This window comes from Cyprinodon tularosa, unplaced genomic scaffold (genome assembly GCF_016077235.1).
Source record: "Cyprinodon tularosa strain WSP-4 unplaced genomic scaffold, ASM1607723v1 ctg34, whole genome shotgun sequence".
Classification (NCBI taxonomy): domain Eukaryota; kingdom Metazoa; phylum Chordata; class Actinopteri; order Cyprinodontiformes; family Cyprinodontidae; genus Cyprinodon; species Cyprinodon tularosa.
Window position 1 is genome coordinate 2,030,031 of NW_024039052.1, and position 21,318 is coordinate 2,051,348.

The 21,318-nt window shown below is 36.9% G+C and overlaps 1 protein-coding gene across 4 annotated transcripts in view; it reads right to left on the reverse strand.

Annotated features, from left to right (window-relative positions):
* Positions 1 to 21,318, reverse strand: part of stard13b (StAR-related lipid transfer (START) domain containing 13b) — a 96,097-nt gene that overhangs the window by 65,658 nt on the left and 9,121 nt on the right. For 3 of the 4 annotated variants that reach the window (XM_038294442.1, XM_038294443.1, XM_038294445.1), the window contains 3 exons: positions 19,588 to 19,731; positions 18,285 to 18,431; positions 13,429 to 13,462 (listed from right to left, as the gene is read on the reverse strand). In XM_038294442.1, the coding sequence (XP_038150370.1) occupies positions 13,429 to 13,462; positions 18,285 to 18,431; positions 19,588 to 19,731 (325 nt within the window). The remainder of the gene's footprint in view (positions 1 to 13,428; positions 13,463 to 18,284; positions 18,432 to 19,587; positions 19,732 to 21,318) is intronic. The other variant, XM_038294444.1, reaches the window with a different exon arrangement.

The following is a 21,318-nucleotide window of genomic DNA, read 5'->3' on the forward strand; positions in this document are numbered from 1 at the left end:
CACAGTTTATGAAGAATATTTGCTCATAATAAGACAATCAAGTTCTCAGTTTGTTGTTCCTGGGATTGACTATAATATGTACAAGTATAACTACAACTTCTTCTGTTTCTGTTGTAAATATCTGATATGAGATCTATCTGATCATTATTATGATAAAAAATGTCTATCAGTTTTAGTACTCATTGAAAATGAATCATGCAATTATAAAGCAACAACATTATAAGCAGATGCAGTTTGACAGAAATAAATGATAAATTACTATTTAAACTTTTCCTGCTAAGGGCTCTAGTTACAATTGGAATAAATGAATCAGTTACATAAATGTAAAGCTGTTAATGTATTATTATTTGTCATTTGAAACAACAGCAACTAGAAAAAAAGTGTTTTAAAAAGCATATACTGTGTGTTTTATTAATCTATTTGTATGGGGTAAAACTAGTAGTGAGCTACTGTCACCGCGAGATGCTGGACTGAAGGTGTAATGCAGTTTTTCTCAGGCTGGTTTAGATAAATGTCAATTGGCCTTACAGAATGATCAATTCCCTAGACTCCTTTAACCCATGTGAAACAAATCCTGGAGCTTCAAATCCCAGTGCTTTTAGGGCTAAAGTCGCCAGCTCCAATATGGTTTTCATAGAGGTGAAAATTTATATTATAATTGGTCCAAATCAGAGGAGGAAGTTAGGCATAGGGCTGTGTGATGTAATAGCTTAAAGGCACACCGCAGACTTTGTGACCTAAAGAGTTGACACATATGAGTTATTTTAAATTATCCCTTAGGTCAATATATAGCATCAGTGTATATTGACACCAGCAGTGCTACAAGCGGGACTCCCCTCTTGAAATATGGACTATGTAAGTTGGGAGATGACCAGATCTCGTTGGCCAGGTCCTGCATTTCCCAGATAGGGACCTCCACAGCCCCTTTCCCCTCCCCCCCCGGTGGATCATTCAAATCTTAGTGTTGTCGCTCTCATCTCACGCTTCCTTCGTTTTCAGATACCCTGAAGAAACTCTGCGTGACTTCCTTGTGTTGTTTTTTTTTTGTTAAATAAACAATCTTAAATATTCCCTACCTGTCTCCTCGTTGTGTTGTGATTGTCAAAAAACAAGGGACGCTTGTTTTCTGACGCTTTTCTCAACAAGCAGTGGGCACTGCAGTGAACCTCCTCCTAGTTAAAAAAACTATCTTTCTTGGACCACTTTCTTGTCCAAACTGAAAAAGAATTGTACAGTCCCAAATCTACTTGCAGATCTCTCCACGGTTTAATCAGTGCAAAAAAATGACAGATCATCGAGGCTGCTTGAAATTCTTTCACTTTCAACTTAAAAGCATTTAAAGATAAAAACTCAACTTCCAGTTTCTCTGCAAAAAAATTCCAGGCAAAAAAAATTCCTCCGTCCCACCTGAGAATACAGGACAAAGTGATGTGTCATGGCTCTACAGTTTGTGATGAACCTTAATGGTAAACACAGTCCAACATTTGAAGGCATAAGGAAGTAGCATACTTATAAAAAAGGTCACCATAATCTAAGACTGATAAAAACGTGGCAGAGACAAGGCGCTTTTTGTTTTCTTCAAATACTTTTTGTGTTACAATAATTTCATTGTCTGTTCTTGGTCTAATTCTATGGTTTATGTTGATTGTGTGAAAAAGTGAAAATAAGTATTTTACCGTGAAGTTGAACAGCTGGGTAGTTTTTGGTATACCTTCCTTGTACCATTTCTGGTTTCCAATTTTCCATATAAGGTTTCCATGTGTCTACTGTATGTGTATGATTACCTAAAGAGGTAATCAGTCTGCCTCAAAAACAGTTTTTGAATCATGGGACTGTTAAGACAACTGGCCTCTCCAACCTTCCCCTAAGGTATAAGTATGAGTATGGATGGTTGTTTGCCATGTCTTCAACACATGATGATACATCGTTTTTGTTTTTAACTGGATACAGGTATGACAATGAAACTCCATCCATCCATCCATCCATCCATCCATCCATCCATCCATCCATCCATCCATCCATCCACCCACCCAGCCAGCCAGCCAGCCAGCCAGCCAGCCTGCCGGGCCAGCCAGCCAGCCAGCAGTCTATTAGCGAAAGGCAGGGTACACCATGGACAGGTCACCAATCCATCACAGGGCACTGAAAAACATCTTGTAACATTTTTGAACCAATAAAAAGTTGAAAAACAAAAACAATCTCCAGGAGAGTGAAATGGTCCAGCTTTCTGGAGGAACTAAACCCAGGTAAAGTAAAATCACCCAGTTAAATGTGTATTAAACTGCTGTTACCCAGGTTTTTCAAATCCCCAGGTTTTTAAAAGTAAGTGAGTAAACAAGTTTTTCTTTTGGTGGCCATTGGGTTCCTCATTGATTCTCTAATTCCACATTCTAAATGATCATATTTCCTAGTACTTTTCAGCTGTGCATACTTCACTCTCACAATGACCAGAGAAATAACTTCAATCTGAAAAGGTAAAAATTATATGAGTATAAACAAACAGAACTCAGACACTTTTTGTAAACATGCTGCAACTGAATGTTTTTTTTAATGAAAAGAAAAAACAGTACCCTTCACCTAATATCATGTTTCACAACCTTTTGACTCAATCAAACTATTATTTTGACAGTCAATGAGACTTCTGCAGCTCTCAGTCGGTAATTAGGCCCACTCCTCATTAGCAAACTGCTCCAGTTGTCTCAGATTTGAACAGTGCCTTTTATAGAAATAGCTGTTCAATATGTTTTAGGTCGGGGCTTATAGAAAGCCAGATCAAAGTAGTCCAATGTTTTCCTCTTGGCCTTTTTTGGGTGTTTTCAGCTGTATGCTTTGAGTCGTATCCTGTTGCAAGACACATGGCCTTCAACTGAGACCAAGCTTTCTGAAACTAGGCAGCACATTTATCTCCAGAATCCCTTGATAATCTTGAGAAATTAAATTTTTATTACCTATCATATGATCCGTTTTCTTTGATTTGTCATAAATTGTCCTACTGTGACCACATCCAGGCAGTTTGGCTAGAGTCCTATGGATCTTACATTTCTGTCTTTGTATATTTAACATGCATGTCAGCAACTTTGTTTTTAATCTCCTGAGGCAACTCTTCTTTGCTTCTCCCGGTTCATGTTGAGTGTGGTACACACCATGTAACCAAACGGCACAAGAGCTACCTGCAGCCCTATGTATACTGTAGCCCTTCTGCCTGATTACAAGATTGTAGACACTGTGATGCTAAATAGTGGACACACCTTGCTTAAACATATCCCTTTGGTCTTGGTTTTCAGTCTTTTCTAAGGATATGAATATTTTTGTCTAAGCCTGCTTCATGAGTTGACTTTTATATATATATATATATATATATATATATATATATATATATATATATATATATATATATATATATATATATATATATATATATATATATATATATATATATAATCTTTTGAAGCATGGCTGAAAACAGATTTTTTTTTTCCTTTATTTTAATTGAATTTCTATTAATTATTACTATTCAAGTTAAATCTGTGACCACAGTGGGTTCTTTTTTTGTCATTAAATGAGGGGTACCAACAATTTTGTCCAAATGTGCATATTCTTAAGTTTTGGTCATGGAAATTAATAATAAGCATGAGCTCCAAGTCCCAATATATTTTTAAAGGAGGTTGTAAAAATAATAAATACCACCTAATTAAGTTGACCAGTTAAGGGTTGTCCAGAGTAAGGGACCCATCTCTTTATTTCCCATCTTGGCTCATTACTTCCTAAATCTTGCTTCTGTACTTCTGTTCATGTGGCAGTTGAGTGCTGGGCTAAGTTCTGAGCATTTGTTTTACTATTTACATACAGTCCCAACTGTTAACTGGACTTCATCCTCACACAGCTGCGCACGACTCCTTCTTCTTGGTTTACTAATTCCAAGCCTAACGTCCTCTCCAGATTCACACATACACACAACAAAATAACACAGTGACGTTTTTAGAGAAAATGGCCCATAAAGAATTTACAAGCAACTTTGTTTCCAATTGGCAGAGTGCTGTAATTAAGAATCAGAAGTATAAACGAGTTCCATTTTATTGGAAAACATAAAATTGGGAGAGTTAAGCAGCACTATGAAGTAACACAATGTGTAGGGGACAGATGATTTATACTTGGCCATAAATCATAGCAAGGGATCATTGAGCAAGATGATCTCATTCATCACACAAGCCTGTAAGGCATTATTAAATGACTACAATTATTAAGATGAAAATTTTAAAAGATTTCAGAACAGGTTACACGGATATTTCTCTAATGTTTTTCCGACCTTGACAAATGACTGTATATACAAAGAGAAGTCCAGAAATACTACCAGGCATCCTTTTCCCCTCTCTTTTTGATTTCCCTGTCAAATCGCCAAGCTGGCGTCTGCACTCAGGAAACCACAAGTCGTTTTCCATCTTTCCATGTGCGGAATTTTTCAAGCCAGCAATAGGCTTCATATTCTGAGCTACATACACAAAAGATAAATTTAGAGTATGATGTCACAGAACTGGCACCTGTTCTTTAGCAGATAAATGGGGAGCAAAATTATTGGCACAGTCCAATAAAAAAATCTATTTCCCCAGCAACATTAAATCAAGGAGTCCCACAATGCCCAGGTTCTGTCTTTCCACTTTGCAGGCATAAAAAGTTGGCTTTTTTATACCGTTGTCAAAACAACTTGGCTATAAGATGCAAAATAAATAAATAAATTTAATATTATTATTATCTAAGGGAGAATCATATAAAGTATGGGATAATTTTTTGTCTTTCTTTAACTTTTATTGGTTTTACCTTTTAACAGGGCCTCCTTACCTGTCTAACACATTGTGCCTTATAATGTTAGGGTTATGCAAGCTTGTGCAAATTTTCTTTGCAAGCTATAAAGGCTGCAGATCCTCTTCAAAACAATCCCAAAGAGACACATCACAGAGACATCTGACGTCCCCCTGCCCTGTTTGTTATAAATATTATAAATATTATATATATTATAATATATATGAATATTGTATAAACCCCAAAATTATCTTGTTGGTGAGCTCTACCCAGGAAAAGAGGCCACATTGGGGAGAACAGAGATTGCATGGTTAAATATACTGTCTCAACCCCTGCTGGTTTTAGCTACTTCTAAAACCAGAGTGCACTAAAACATACTGAAACATTCGCTGAGAGTTGCTAGAATAACTTGGAGGTATCTAGACTAAGCATACACCAAGCCTCCTTTCTAGGCTATGCAACACAGAGCCCACCGAGAACACCGACTGAACATAGGGTCCACGTCATCCCCAAAAGAGATCAACAGAGGATGAAAATTCTGGCAAAAGTACGGGGAAAGTATTTCCAGCTGAACAATTTGGCATTTGGATGATTTCTGAAAATGTTGTCTTGTACTCTTATGTAAAGCTACTGTTGTGCTTTGGTTTTAATTTCAACCATTTGTATGCAGTCCTAGAAGCTCAGTTTTCATCTTACTGAATTGATTTTATTTTTATTTTATTTTTTTTTTTGCATGTGTGCTTTGTGTTCTGCTTGCTTGTTGAAAACTGCAGAGGAACACCTGTTCTGCAAATTTTTGCCACTCTTCTATAAAGGTCATATTTTTGAAGTTAACAGCTACAGCATTACCTGTCAGGTCAAAAATTTTCACGCTGGACATGTGGATCTCTGCAGCTCTTCCAGCAGTACTGTTGGCTGATTGGCTGCTGACTTTAAATGAACACATATATTTTTGTGGCTGTCCCTTTAGTCTGTCTAGTTTTAATTGACATAATAAACACTTTGATGCAATACAGGGGGGATAGAGCTGTATAGATCCTAAAACAGAATTAGGTTATAAAGCAACATCCCAAGTTTATATATGAAAAAAAAATCTGTTCGGTCCATAATTGATACACCTACTGGGCTGGATAAACAAAGGCAACCTGGCCTTTTTCTTTTGGGTAGTGTCGTACAAAGAATTTCACTGTTAATGGAAAGTTGCAAGGAATCCCAAAATCCATGTGGTTTCAAAACAAACGTGGGGGAGGATGCTCTTGCCTTTTCTCTACATGAACCAAAAAAATAAAATTATTTAATCTACACGTAAAATATAATAAAAATCACTAGGTCTCTATCACACTTAAACATGTAATTCCACAACATGGGGATGCCTCCCGAATGTTTTAGGTATCAGACATACAGTAAGTAACTATGTCAGAGCTAAATGTAAATACAGGACAGTCATGGTGGAAAAGCCCTTCAAAAGAATTAAGCCTGGGGTTTAATGTTAACTTCTTAGCAGGTTAACATTTTTAAACATACAACCAACATTATAATAGAATTGTTTGCATACAAAACAATGTGTTTAAATGTTGGAGCTTGGCCTGTTTTTCAGTGTAGTCCTGTTTCTCTGACTGTGACTAACTGGATGTGCTCTCCTTCATCCTCTGACATGGGGGCTGGCTCGGAGTCGGTCTGCCTGGCTGTCTGTTTCCTGGACGGGGCCTTCTGTGGAGCTGGTTGACAGTTAGCTTTCTGCTTTTTTAAATGTCTGGTTCTATCTCCGAACCCCAGTCGGCCTCGCTAGATCGCACTGTTTTCTTTGCCTCGCCAAAGCTGCTCCTCACCAGCGGAGGTGCTGGTAACCCGCGGAGCACATGTGGTTTGCACGCAACTATTTTACCAGTTCACGGGCTCTGGTTTGGCTTTTGGGCTGCTGAGTGTACTGGCTAAGTCGGGGCAATGCTACCCAAACCTTGAACAAAAGGTTCACTATTGCCTGATGGGTCACTGATATGCCTGCGTTTTGATGGAGATGGGCGTACATCCTCGGACTCGCTATCAAAGCTGTCAGAATCCCTACCCAGTCCTCCTCATCTCTCTACCCGAATCGCTATAGTCAATGTTTTGAAGCATTTCTAAAGCCTGTTTCACAGTTAGATTTCTTCTGAAATGTCAATCGACCAAGGGAAGAATTTACAATGCAATTAATAGAGCTGTCAAAATGACGGCTATGGGAGATCGAGGTAAACTTAACCATATTTATTTTTTATGTTTTTATTTTATTTAAAAAAAATATGTGAAATGGAAGGAAGGAAATATAGAAACAGACAGGAAAAGTCCGTTAACATGAGCAACATATGGTAAATGTAAATAAAGTTATTTTCCTTTAAAATATCAGAACCAAAATTATGGCCTTGGTAGTTCTAGTGTTAAAAGAGAGTTTTTCTTTCCACTGTCGCTACATGCACGTTTGGCATGAGGGACTGCTGTTGAGTCAGATAGTCGATGCAATCATCTGGTTTTCCTTAGATACAGTAGAAAACATTTAACCAATCTGACTATATGATCTGGTTGAATTGCCTCTATAAAGTGCATTGAAATGGCATGTCTTGTGAATTACTGTAGCACCATATAAATAAACTGACTTGAATTGAATTAAATATTCAAATGTTCTTAATCTAACTGAGTATATTTATATAGACCTAATAACTGAGGCCCACTAAAGCTTCTTTCAATCTGAAATTAGTGGGTTAACCTGGTTTTTCAAGACTGGCTGACAATCTGCATTTGGCTCCCTTCCCATTGGCAAAAAAAGCCGGGTTCGACCCCTCACTGGCAAGCTGCATGGCGTCTGTCACCATGCTGCAGCATATCTGGTAACACCATCATGCTGGGTTAGCGTTGTTGATGTCACCAGTGCGACAGAAATCAGGCAAGTCAACAATGGAGAGCAACATGTAAGGAAGCCAAGGCATAGTGAATATATTGGATTTTTTTGCTCTTTTATCTGTCTGAATCTCTCTCACCAGTCCTCTCCTATGTTTATCGAAAGTAAACAGAGTTGTTTCGGCTTGTTAGTTCAGATGTGACTGACATGGTGTGTTGACGACCTTACATTGCGTTCACTGGTGTCACGTAAATTAGTGGGACCACCTGGGTCTGGTGTTCCCACAGCATGCCGATCAGAGCCGAGGCAATTTTAACACTGCTCGCTTGTCAAGTCATTTGACCTGGGTAGAAACGGATCAAAGAGCCGTTCCCATCACCACTAAAAACCGATTGTTTCCAGGTTTAAAAGGGCTTTCGGTGAGTAGGAAAGGGGTATAAGATATTTCATCCAAATCAATTGGTTTAAGCCATTATTCAAAGAAAATTGGGCAAAAAGATTTAATGTGCAAAGCTACTGGAGATATATATACGAAAAGATAAGCATTTATAACTCAAGAGCAGTGGTTTGATAAAGCACTCACTGGGAATTCTAAAAAACATCCTTTCCTTTTTCCTTTGGGCACTTTTTTGTGTTGTTCTATGTCATCAAGCCCTGTTTGTGAATAAATGTGGAAAGGCATTATGGACAAGCTTCTTTTGGATAGCAGTGTACGTTTGTGCATTTACTATTGGAATGTGCTTTTCTTTTTTTATTCCAAATGAAGCAGCAGAGTTTAGAATCTCACTGAAATCTGCAGCTGATGTCAATACTAAATCTCTTCTACTGTTTACTTTTTGATTAAGTTTCTGATGTCAGAATGTCATCCATTATCAGCGGACTGCCATGGAGCAGTGGAGATGTATTTATTAAAATCTGTAACGGGTCTCTAGAGAGCCAGAGACTGTAAGAGATTGCAGCTGTGGGAGGTCACTGTGGGCCTCCACCATCATTGATCCTTCGTAAGACTGAAACCCTGAACTTTAAGGACAGCTGAGAAGCCTGCAGGAGACAAAATGCAGATAAGTCAACACAGCTAAGACACAGACATTATGTAATACACACTAGTGCTGGACCAGAGATTTATAGTGTACACAAAGGTCACAGCATAGCATTCAGTCCACAGGGAGAGCAGTTCTTATATAGGAAAATATAAAACTGTAGAACTTACAAAATGCATTGGTTAACGGTTTAGTTGTAAGTCCGCTTAGGTTATCTAAATAACAGGAACTGTTTGTTTCTTTTTTTTTTTCTTTTTTTTTTTTATCACGCGAGAGGAGCAACCAATATTTAGTCAAAATGTAACAAAAAATATCTGTTAATGGCCCTTTTAACTGAAGATGAAAAGTTTAGTCTGACCATGCATCAACAATCCAGCCTCCAACATTATTATGATGAGCAAATGGTCCAAATTATAAGGTATATCTTGCTTTAAGATAATGCAAACTAGAGAAAAAAAGACGTAGCCAGCACACCCCAATACACTTTTTTATCTCTTATCCAATTTTATCAAGAAAGAGAAAAGTATTTACAGAGGCATCTTAGATTCATTGTTTTCAACTGCTAACTTTCTCTTCAGCCAAAAAGGCTTCATTGATAAGAGAGCCCTGAAATTTTATTTTATAAAAGCACAGAGGCTATGCTTGGTAATCAACCACTAGCTGACATTTCGCACTTACTTTAAAAGGTTAAAAGATAAAATCTACACACAAACTGTTGAAACATCCTCTTTCCATGTTTTTACAGCTTTCATGAGCCATTCACACTAATGTAGGAGGAAGGCAGGGCTTTGTAATTCTTTCCTCACTGACAGAAGTCTCTGAGGGATTCACAGAGTATCCTCTTTGTTTTACTTTCAATCAGCAGCAAGAGATTTCCACATTGAAAGTAAATTAGCATATTTATTCAGAGTGAAGATCTGTGTAAATGCATGGAGCCTGGTTAAAAACCTCAGAGGCCAAGAGGGAAGCCTCAACCTGACAGTTCTGGGCCACAGAGTGCTGGTTAAGCTGCATGTGTGATATTTCCCTGTGGACTTGCTATGGGATGATGATGCTTTTCATAACAAAGCGCATGAGCATGTATTTATGCAAATTTAAATTCATTCTGTTCTGCACAGCTGCTGCTTTTTGGACTCTGTCACCTCCATTTTGTTATATCAGTGTTGATGTGATACACACTTTTAAAATACACAATATTATCTATGAACAAATTACTGTGAAATCTCAAGTCCTTCACATTTAAGTTAACTCATAAATTGATTCTGTGTTCTTAATCTGTGCCATATCTCTGCAAGAAAGATCTTCACTATAGCATTAGGATTCCTCTGGAGCTTCATTAATTTTAAGATTAATGTCTGTCAGGACAGCCGGTTTTCAAGGGTGAACATAATTGCCTCCTATCACCAGAGGAAGCCATTAATTTCTACACTGAAATTAAGGTGGCTGCATGGAATATATTTCCTCAGATGAATTTCACAGTGTGAGAGTAGATCAGATACTTTTGGTTCGTCATGTGTTTAAAAGTTAAAGATGCTCAGATAATCTTGTCAGAAACTAGTTGCTTTAAAATATAAATCTTTTAGACTGAAACTGGACTTTTTTCTCTATAGTGTGCACAATATATTCTCTCAGGATAAGTGTAGTTTTTCACCTTGTTCTTTTTTATTTTAGAAAAAAAGCAACATGATAATTTTGGGAGGTTTTGGCTCAACTGGCTTTTATTTTATTCTAATAAAAAAACTTAATACATTACATAAAAAGCATTTATTCATTTAATTTATTTACTCTATATTCTTTTAATTGGACCATGTTGCCTATAGCGTTCTAATGTATTCCTCTCCCTTGAGAGTTTATACAGTTTTCCATATTACAACCAAAATGACTCATTTAGTTTTTGACAATTTCATGCTATGGGCCAACAGAAATACCTACATCATTTAGCATAATTCATTATTTAATTTTCGTAAATACACATTTGAAAACTGTGGGGTACATTTTTCACCTTCAATTACGCAAAAGCGTATAACACTTTTTAAAAATGGTGATTTACTGTATATACAGTTGCTAGACTTTGGGGGTACAGAAACATTGCATCTATACAGAGAGTAAATTGTACACATTCAAGGATAAACCAATAAGGTAGCCTTAAAATCCAATTGGTTTTAATGAATTATATTTAGGGTTATCAAATAAAAAAAAAGCTGATAAAAAAACATGCTATTGAACTGTTTGTTTTTTGTTTCCAAGCCTTTTGCTGCGTTGTATTGGTCTCTAAGATAAGATTCCAATTCGATGCATTGAAGTTCATAGTTTTAATTTGTCAAAATTACTTTTTCAAATAACTGTATTGTCATTTTAAAGTGACTGCAAATAAGTTAAAAGATTCTTTTAAATAGCAATACAAAAAATTCTAGCTGCTAAAACTGCATATTTTGGAAACCCAAACAGCACTGGTTCTCCTGCAGCTGCTTTGCTGGTTTGGAATTCAGCTTAAGGAATGTGTTTTTCTCCCTCATGGACAATATCAATTTAACAAGATGGACAGTATTATATAGTGAATAGTAAGAACCATCTGTCTGTCCCGTATTCATGTCTTAAAAGAGGTTTCCACAGCTCAGCTGTTAAATCTAGCCAGAAAATATTACACCTATTATGTCTGACTGGATGCCAGCTTTGTCCTTTTTACGATATCATCCCTCCACATCATTCAATCATCAGTTTGAGCTTAAACCACATATAGAATCTTTTGACTTTCAACGTAAATGAAGCTGACACTGTGATTTGTTTTAAAATAATTAGAAACTAAGCAAAACAGTATTCAAAGTACAGATGTGTTGATAAACCTCTCAGAACCCTCACTCTTTTCCCAAAGAATATCATTTTAGCTGTAAGTCTGGCATATTGCAGACTTTATAAGTCAGAGGCAGACTTGGCATATTTGATAAGTGCTTCAAAAAAATCTGTATGGAAATATTCATGACTAAGTCTGTTTGTTTGACAGAATATTTCACAACTGAGGTCATGTGAGAACCCAACCTGAGTCTAAAATTGCATCCAGCCAAATCCCACAGCTGCTCCCCAAGGGCCACATCACAGGGGGCCAAATATTTCCCCTTAGCAAAACAGAAACAAAGATCTGGCACAGTGCCTAATTTTAACTGCATCCCTCTGAGCGAGGACCATATGAAAAGCCTTTAAAATAAAAGAATGTGCATTTGGGCATTCCACTGGCTAGGAGGGAGAGGGCTGACACCTGTGACCATCATTTATATTAAGATTGTCAAGAGTCTGAGCAATGCCAGCAGGCGGGGAAGGTCATATGATGGGATCCGCTTGCAGGGAAGGTTTTATAATAAGCCCAACATCAACATTTAGTTATAAACCACTTACAGACAATATTGTTAAACTAAAGAATAACAGACAGGTAATGGCGAAAGCTGTGGTTAAGCTTAAATAAAGTTTGGTTATAAAACAACATCTGAAATATAGACATCTCACGGAGCTAGTATTCTTTAATTTAACATTTAATTTCTCTTTGGGATCAGTGAAGTATTTTTTTTAATTCAATTAAAATGAAATCAACCCATGCCCAGTTTTTTTTTTAAAGTTCAAAAAGTATGACACAGCTGCAAAGTTAAAAAGAGACAGATGAATGTTATATCTAAACTGATTGGCCCGGCTATTGTTGAAGAAAGTCATAAGAAATACTATGGAAAGGTGGTTACAATTTTGGAGAAAGAGCAAACATGCAGAAAATAAATATTTTTTGGTGAGAATAGATCACTACACATCAGTCTGAACATGCCATACACTGTGGCATGCTGTGTGGATGTTTTTTTCAGCAGCGAGATGAAAACTGGCGGTAATTATAAGGCAACCCTTACAGAAAACGTGATATAGACACTACACAGCTAAAGGTTTACCTTATAGGAAAGGCAATGTTTATAGTCATTACTGTCATAGCTACAATGAATGTTAAAATTAAATGTTTAGATAAAAGCATATTTATTTTTGAATGATCCAGTTTAGAGGCTAAATATAAATTATTCAGGACATTGGTGTAAAAATAAACCTTAAGTTGAGCGGGTTTTTTGTTTTTTTTGTACTAGTTTCAGTATTGATTTATTTTTTCATTCAATAGCACACGTTTCACTTCAAAATCATGTGCCAATTCATCTTGGTTGAGTATGTTACATGAAAGTAAGTACATGCACATTTATAGGTGTGACGTATGAAAGGGTGATAAATGCACACAGACACTTCTGCAAGAAACTTTAAATACTACTGATTAGCAGTTGTTCACAAGGATTTGGTTAAAAATCTCATTGGCAAAAATTTGATCGATGATTCAGTCCCAGTGAACAGTGATGAAAAACAACACACTGAAATCAACAAAATATGCAAATACTGGTGTACGGTAGCTAAAAAAACAACAACAACCTTCTATTTAAAAATAATTCCTTTCTTATAATGATGTAGCCCAAAATAATTTTCTCAACCAGTCATTCACAGTCACTAGCTTCTATCCCAGCATAAACAGGGAGCAGAGCAATTACCCTGAACAAACAGCCCATCCAGCTTGGGACAGATGTGGAAAATATTAACGTATTAAGACTTTCAGATTGACTCCTAAGCATAGTGCAATGGCATCATTAACAACTTAGCAGCTGCATGACATCATAAAGCCTTAGGGAAAGGAAAAAAAAAAACATGACTTACCTGCACCTGTTGGATTGGTCAATTTGTTAAACATCTGCAAAGCAGAAACAAGAAAAATATCAATATCTGAAGAGCTGAAATGTGCCTTCATTTTTCAACACTACTGATATGTTGTGATGACAAAATCAATACAAATTTTCCATAAAAGCAGAGGTGGCAATATTTAACAGCTCAGCTGGTGTCACACCGGGATGACGTCTCTAGAATTAAATCTAAGTTTCTGTTAAAATCATTGCCCTCTAAAAGGAGCTGGTACATTTCTTGTATCCTCATACTTCTTTTTGCTTTTATGACAGATGTTAAAACCACATATTGTTTCAAAGTAACACAGTTTGATTAGAAAAGAGATTACATCATTATTCTTTAGTGGCAATGTTTCCAAACTATATGACAAACTGATTGTCCTTCAGTGATTCAGTCATTGTGCGGGCCAAGGTATTCACTTTAGGGGTACACAAGAGAATATGTTGGTTCCCTTACCATAACAGTAGCCTTTTCCCTGTTGGCAGAGGCTAATGCTTTATATATATATAGAAAAAAATAGCAATTTCATTTATGGAAAAAAGATCCTTGTATTCTAGCAATGATTTAGTAGGACAAAAATGGATTAAAAAATGTACAATTTTGACAATATAGTTGTTGTTTAAGAATCAATACTTTGGGGGTATCTTTTTGCCCTGTTTTAACCCTTTAACCTCTTTGTGCTCACTGAACATTAACTGCTGTGTTTAATTAGATTGTTGTAACTCACAGCCATAAGAGAGACAGGGACATGAAAATGAATATCAAACCTGGCTGCAGTGTTGTTTTTGACAGCCATCTTAGGTTTTGTCTAAGTCTTCAGGACGAAAACTATTATTAGTGTTAGTCGCATGTTAGTCATTACAATATGTAATAGCTTTAGTCGGTTTTAGTTGGCTAAAACTTAAAAATGTTTTAGTCTAGTTTTAGTCCGTTTTATGCTGCAAAAAACTAACCTTTACAACAGGTGTTCTGTTCCCCTGTATGGGGCTGAAGGTTGTGATTATAGCGGGTAGGAATCATCGCAACCTCCACCCCATACAGGGGAACAGAACATCGCGCCTGTTAAGCCAGGCCAACAATTCCCCCTAATGACCCCCCTTTCAGAGACATAGACAGGTAGCAGGAAGTGCAGGCTAACCAAGGACCCAAACAGCTGTCCATTCCTAAGGGGGGGACCCGTTTACCCATGTTAAATATGCATGTTTTCTAAGCCAGAACAAAGCTTTGTTTTTGGTCCACTCTAAAAAGCCTCAAACTCAACGCTGTTTCTGGAATTTTGAATTGAAAAAGCTTCCTGGATTGAAAGTGAAACATCTTCAACCTTGGAAACAAAGTCCAGTGGATTGAAGAGGGTGGGTCTTTTAAAAAATTTGAGAAAATTCTCAACAATACCTTTAACGTTTTAGTACTTTTAGCATCTAATCTCTACAGCTAACACCTCTTGGGGTTTTGGGGGGGGGGTTTGTGCGTAAAAAAAAAAAAAGAAATCCCGGGTGCAAGAGGGCCTGGACTTTGTTTTGCCTTTCTTAAGCGAATACATTCCCAGCAGGGGTGTGATTCGGCAAAGTCATGAGATGGTTGGCACCCATGCAGGGGGAGTTGCAGCAAAGGCATCTTTCTATTGGTTTGGAGGAAAACTAATATTTAAAAACAAATACGTAGTACTGTCAAAGGCAATATTTCATGAGATATATGCCAATAGTTCACTTGAAAAAGCATAATATAGATCTTTAAAGGCTTTCTATTAACATGCCTTTACAGCCCTCTCTCAGTCCCAGATAAAAAAAAAAACACTGAAAACTACAACTCAAAAAACAGATGTGTCCCTCTTTTAGAAGGTACATGAATTTGGCATGGCCCCTTTTTTGTTTCTTTCTTTACAGAAAGCATTTCATCTTAGCATATCTCAAGATCTGACCTACACTGAACATGTGTCGTACTATTTAAGGCCAGCTGTATTTAGAAGGAAGACACATGTCAAAGGCTACAGGTCAGAAATGTTACATCCTCCACTTACGAGATGAGGACCTTTTTAGGGGCTTTCGTTCAACAAAATAAATTTCTTGCTCTCTGCATCAGCAAGGATGTTTATATGATGTGGCAGGTCATTGCAGATAAATACTGTAGTTCTCACACAGTGACTAACCAAAGAGGCGGCTACAGGACCGGTCAGCAAAGCTGACAGACATGCCAGTTCCTGTCAAAAGCAATTTAATGTAAGAATAGCGTGTATAATTTTCCAAGTGCTTCACAACAGTATGAAACTGTACTCTTTATTTGCCAATATCTTAAAATCTTTTAAAAATGCACTTACGTTTGAAGTAGTTGATATAATCTAGAAATCTTCTAGACTAATAAAAAGCACAATATTATCAATTAAGATCTGATTTAATATTCCTGAATGTGTCTCTTTGCCCAGTGTTTAAAAATACAACTTTCAGGATGTTTCCTGCTATTTAAAGGTCATAATGTATTCTCTCTGTATGTCCTAGTTTAAGCAGTAAACAAGACTTAGTATGTATTGCATCTTCCCTCAGCAAGGTCCAATCTTTATCATCACAAAAACATTCGACATGTTAGGAAGCTGTCCTACGGGCAGAATATGAGATAAATTTCAGATTTCAAACTTCAGAAAACTTTGTGTTCCAAAACATGTTTTTAACATTTTTTAGGTCATTTCTCCAGGTTTGAGCACATCCTTTCTTCTTGGAATTTAAGACTGTGATAAGATTAAAAGATCAAATTATCACAAACTGCTTTCAGATGTTCTATAGGCTATACAGGTAAGTAATTAGGCAATCACATTTTGATTCCTGGAGGTTTTTTTCCTTCAACAATTCGATGGTTAAACAAACATATATCAGTTTCATTACTACAAAAAAAACTATCACCACCACTGAAAATGATTGCACCTTGTAAGTAAGGCTAGCCTGCAGAGGAAACATTGATATCTGCAACATCTATGAAGATTCTCAGCCGTTCCAAGACCAAGTTGTAACTGGTGCTGTGTTGTGTGGGGGTTCTAGGTTCCAAGTGTGGGGGTCGGTTCCAAGAAGAGAAAAGTGAAATATTGTTGGAGAATCAAGTTTCACTGCATTTGAACTTGTTGTTGAGGCCTAACATGGAAAAAATTTTGTTTGAAGCATTCTCACATGCTAGTTCTTTACCATTCTAATATTTTATAGCCAGATGGGAAGAAAAAAGTACTTTGATTCTCTATTTGGTTTATTTAGACTAATTTTGGTTTTGTCACATATGACCTTCTGTATTTATTTTTATAATTTTTTTTTTGGTTGATTTCAGGGTTTTTAAGCATGTGCACTTTAGTACTGCAGTAAATGTCCGCAAATCTAAACAGCACTCCAGTAAGGACGGTATTGCTGGGGATGGGGGGTCTTTTCAGGGGTCATAATCTTCACAAACAGCCCATTATTGTTGATACGGATATAAAACAGCATGAAGGTTGAGAAAGTTCTTTTTTGTAAAAATAAGAAGTAAGCAAACAAAAAAGTTCATAACCCATAAACATAAACATGCTAATTGTGCATAGTATTGCTCCTGTTTTGAATTTCCATGTACTTATATTATGACATAGTTTTTACTTAGTGCCTGTTTTATTGTGAAAAATATCTTTCCTCAATATATGTATTCAATATAGTCTCCTGTTTTGTAATGTTGTGTTTAACTGTAGTATAGTGTTTAGTAGCTGTGATCATTCTTGTGACTGGTTGTGCTCTTTACCTCTAAACGTTTGTGCCTTTGTTTCACTGGATCACCCTGTATCTATTCGGCACTTGCACTCCTACTGTAGCTCTCACAGCTGCATTGCATTAGTTAATCATTCATCTGGTTCCTATTTTGAAATCACCTAACTTTACTTCTGATGTCATTTCAGTCCTTTTTCAGATCCTACTGTCAAACTCTGTCAAGTTCTTTTTGACTTTTTTCCCCTAGAGCTTTACCCAGGATTCCTTGCATTATATTAAGTATGTCACACAGCCATTCGATTCGGGAGCATTGCACCAGGGATGCATCTAAATGGTGCAGGAGACCAGTCTTCCAGGATTGGAATTTGAGACTCGTAGGATTTTATAACAATAATATATGCCATTTACACATAAACAATGCAAGTGATATTCAAATGTGCAGCAATCACGAAATAATATTTAGACATTTATTGTCCCACAATGGCGAAATTCACTCTCTGCATTTTGACCCATCCCCTGGGGGAGCAGTGGGCTGCCATTGTGTGGCACTTGTGAAACAAACAGGGGTTAAGTGAATGCTCAGGAACCCAGAGTGGAGAATGTGGGGATCGAACCGGGTATTTGGAACCTTCTTAGGCTAACCCTCCCCCATTCATAATCTCATGCTATGTAATGCAGAGAGTCTGTCAGCTCTAATGAGGAGTTACTCACCTCGGTATGATTTATGCTTGAACTGGCTCACATTTGGATTAATTTAACAAATCATTATCTGTCCACTTGGGGCCATAGCATAAAAACACATACTGAGCTACACATAGAAGAACACTAGATGTTACACACTTTTAATCCTGATATAGATATATACTATTTAAAACACGATGTTCAATGGGTCGTGGAGAATACAGTTTATTGATTAGGCTATTTGCCCCTCTTTTCAAATTTGTTTTACACAAGGATTTTCAGCAAAACATAATAGGCAAAGCTCAAAAAGCCGTTGGGTCTTAAACAGGCAGTGGCAGCAAGGCATGAATACCAATAACCTACCGGTACATCAATTGAAAAGCTTGATAAATTACTTGTTTATTTCGAATTTTAAAGAGTTATAGCATTTTAAGATAAACTTACTGTTTTCTTATTTCTTGCTCTTGTTCCTTTTGAGGAGCTGCTAGAAGCAGATGATCTGTCTTGGATCCAACATTCCCTTCTGTCTGTTCTGTGAAGATCTGTGTCATTCTGGGTTTGGTTTGTTGAGGACTTTGAAGCAGCACCACACTGCAACAACATCACAACAACAATCAAGACGGGCTCCGTCTTTGTGTGGACGAACCAATGAGGACAGGATGAACTCAACAGCAGCACGGGGAAAAGAAAACAACAGGCTGAGGTCAGTGGTTAGGGAAGTGAAGACTCCACATTCAGTTCAGCTTGGCAGAGCAGCACAAAGAAGGCTGTATGTGTAGATCTTCCTTTGAGAGAACAGAGATTATGACCTTGTCAAATATCCCAGTAAAGATGTCCTATCTTGGCCACTTGCCTGCCATTAGTTGAAGCAGGTCATAGTGAATGCCTGGAATGGTTATGCAGATGCCTAGGAGGCATGCAAGCCTTTCTCAACCATTCCTAATCGACCAAATCATACAAACTCCTTTCAAACACAACAGCTCCTCTGTGCAGTACACATGAGGAGCTCAGAAGGCCACTTTTGTTCCTGCACGCTATGTCTGGAGAGATCTTTCATAGAACATGGCACCATGAGAATAGGCCTTTTTTGGGAATACAGTTGCATTGCCTCTGTTGTATAAGTGAAAGTACAATAAAAAATCTGTTCTTTCTGTATTCGTCCAGCTTTAGAGTTGATTATTAAACATCTTGCTGATCGATGGTCTACAACCTAAAACACACTGAGAGAGTCAGATATTGGTAGCTGGACAAAATGTTATTTTGTCCCAGAATGTACCCCCGTGCTGCAGAAGTCATACAGCCCACAAGAGAGAACATCTACTGGGATTATAAGTTATTGCTATTTAATTTTAGAGATCTTATTAGACTCAATAACATGTGGAAAACTTGTAAAAAAAATTCAGATGGACAAGAAATTCCAAATACCAGCTGCTTGCAGTTCTAGATAATCCGCCTGGATTTTCTCTCTGAAGAGCAAACTAAATTGATTTAAGAAAGTTTAAAAGCCGTGACCAAGTATGCAGCAAGAGTTTCTCAGCAATGTGTACAGCATCAACCGTGACAGTCTGCACTCCGGAAAACTTTGAAGGTGATGCCCCAATGCTTATTTAGCCCTTGGAGATCTGACCATTTATTATAATAGGGGCCTTTATTCACCGTTAATGAGTGTATGATATTATCAATGGGCCATGTATTTTTAAAACATAAGGCAAACTACTTTGCACAACAGTATATATGTAATTATCACCTGTACCTTGCGGGAAATGCAAGGTGTGTCAGAGGGTGATGAACCTGCACTCAGAGCTTCCTCTATGTCCTGATTAAGCTGGTCCAGTTTCCTCATGAGATGTCTCATTGACTCAGACCATGGTGATGTGACCTGCGGAGACTCCTGTGGGTAATCACAGAAGATCAGATAAGAGAGGTCATGCAAACATAGCAAGAGTTCAATTTACAGTAACAACTAATTCTTTTGGGAAAAGGACAGTTTTCTAGTGTTTGTGTAGTATTTTTACTGGTTGCCTGAAATTGACTGCAAATAATTTAATTCAGTATTCATCAATAACTGCATACAGTTTTTACACAGTGTTTCTATTTTCAACAAGAGTTTGAAGGCAGTAGGGAATCATTTTCCTTTTGGTTTTAAAGATTACCGTGGGAATATTTGAAAACATGTGCATCCATCCTTTGCTGCATTAAAAAGCATCTATCTATCTATCTATCTATCTATCTATCTATCTATCTATCTATCTATCTATCTATCTATCTATCTATCTATCTATCTATCTATCTATCTATCTATCTATCTATCTATAAGGTTTTAAAGATAATATTGAGTAAAAGTAGTTTAGTTTTATTTATTTTTACTCCAACCACTGTAGTTTTTTACACCACTGTAGGTGTAAAAAAATAGCTTAACTACAACAAGAGGTTATCAGCATGTACAACAATGAATATTGATCTTTTGAACATGTTGTGAAACAGTGTAGCAGCAAAAAGCTAAAAAATATTATAATTAAAATATTATAAAAAAAATGAATCCACATCACATTTAGCTTTACAATGACATAACAAACCTCAACTAATAACGGAAACAACTTTAATGCAGTCTAAACTGTCAATATTTTTCTGTTTTGGCCATAGAAATGTGCATTGACCCATGCAGCAAGCACAAATTTATTACAAAAAGATGTATCATCAGATGTGATGATTCAGAAGGATAAACAGCTGCAGACAATCATGCATGTCCATAAATAGCTGCATAAAGGTGCTGTGTAATTGTGGAACCATGGCAGCCTTGGCCCTGTTGGAGGACTTCTCCAAAGGAGGAATTAGTGGGGAGAGTCTTCAGAGATCTCAATGACTTGCTGGCACAGGAAGATGCCTACATTTTTAGCGGGTTAAGATTGAGCAGAAAGGAAGAACTTGCTCCCCACTAATTCTGGGAGTCCTGAGCTTTGAGTGCTGCTATATGTTATTGTGTTGGACATGAGCTTTTTTTTCTTCAAAGTTTGTGGTAAGTGTATTTTGAGCCAGTGTAAAAGAACTCTGCCTATGCATACACATTAAGAACATTACATTTTAGTTATCTTTTTATTTTAATTAAATTCAAACTCAAAAATGTTTTAGAATCATTAGACACATCGTGATATATAGTAAGACTTTATTTCTGCTCACTTTTGGGATGGGGCTTACAGCTGACATGGAGGCAAACAGACTGTGTTTCCCTACTGAGGTGCCATTTAATATAGAGGTTGCTGATTAAGGGACACATGGGTCACTTGATTTTCATGTCTTAGATGTCTCTGCTCCAGTAAATCTTCTTCTTCTCCTCGTCTTTTTTTTTTTTTTTTTTTGCAATAATGCTGTTTTTCTTAAGTATCGAATAAATACTCTATTCGTCATTTCAAGTTCAATATTTATCTCTTCACTTTTTGATGTATTACTTTAAATTTCTGCTTTATTCTTTTTGTCTTCT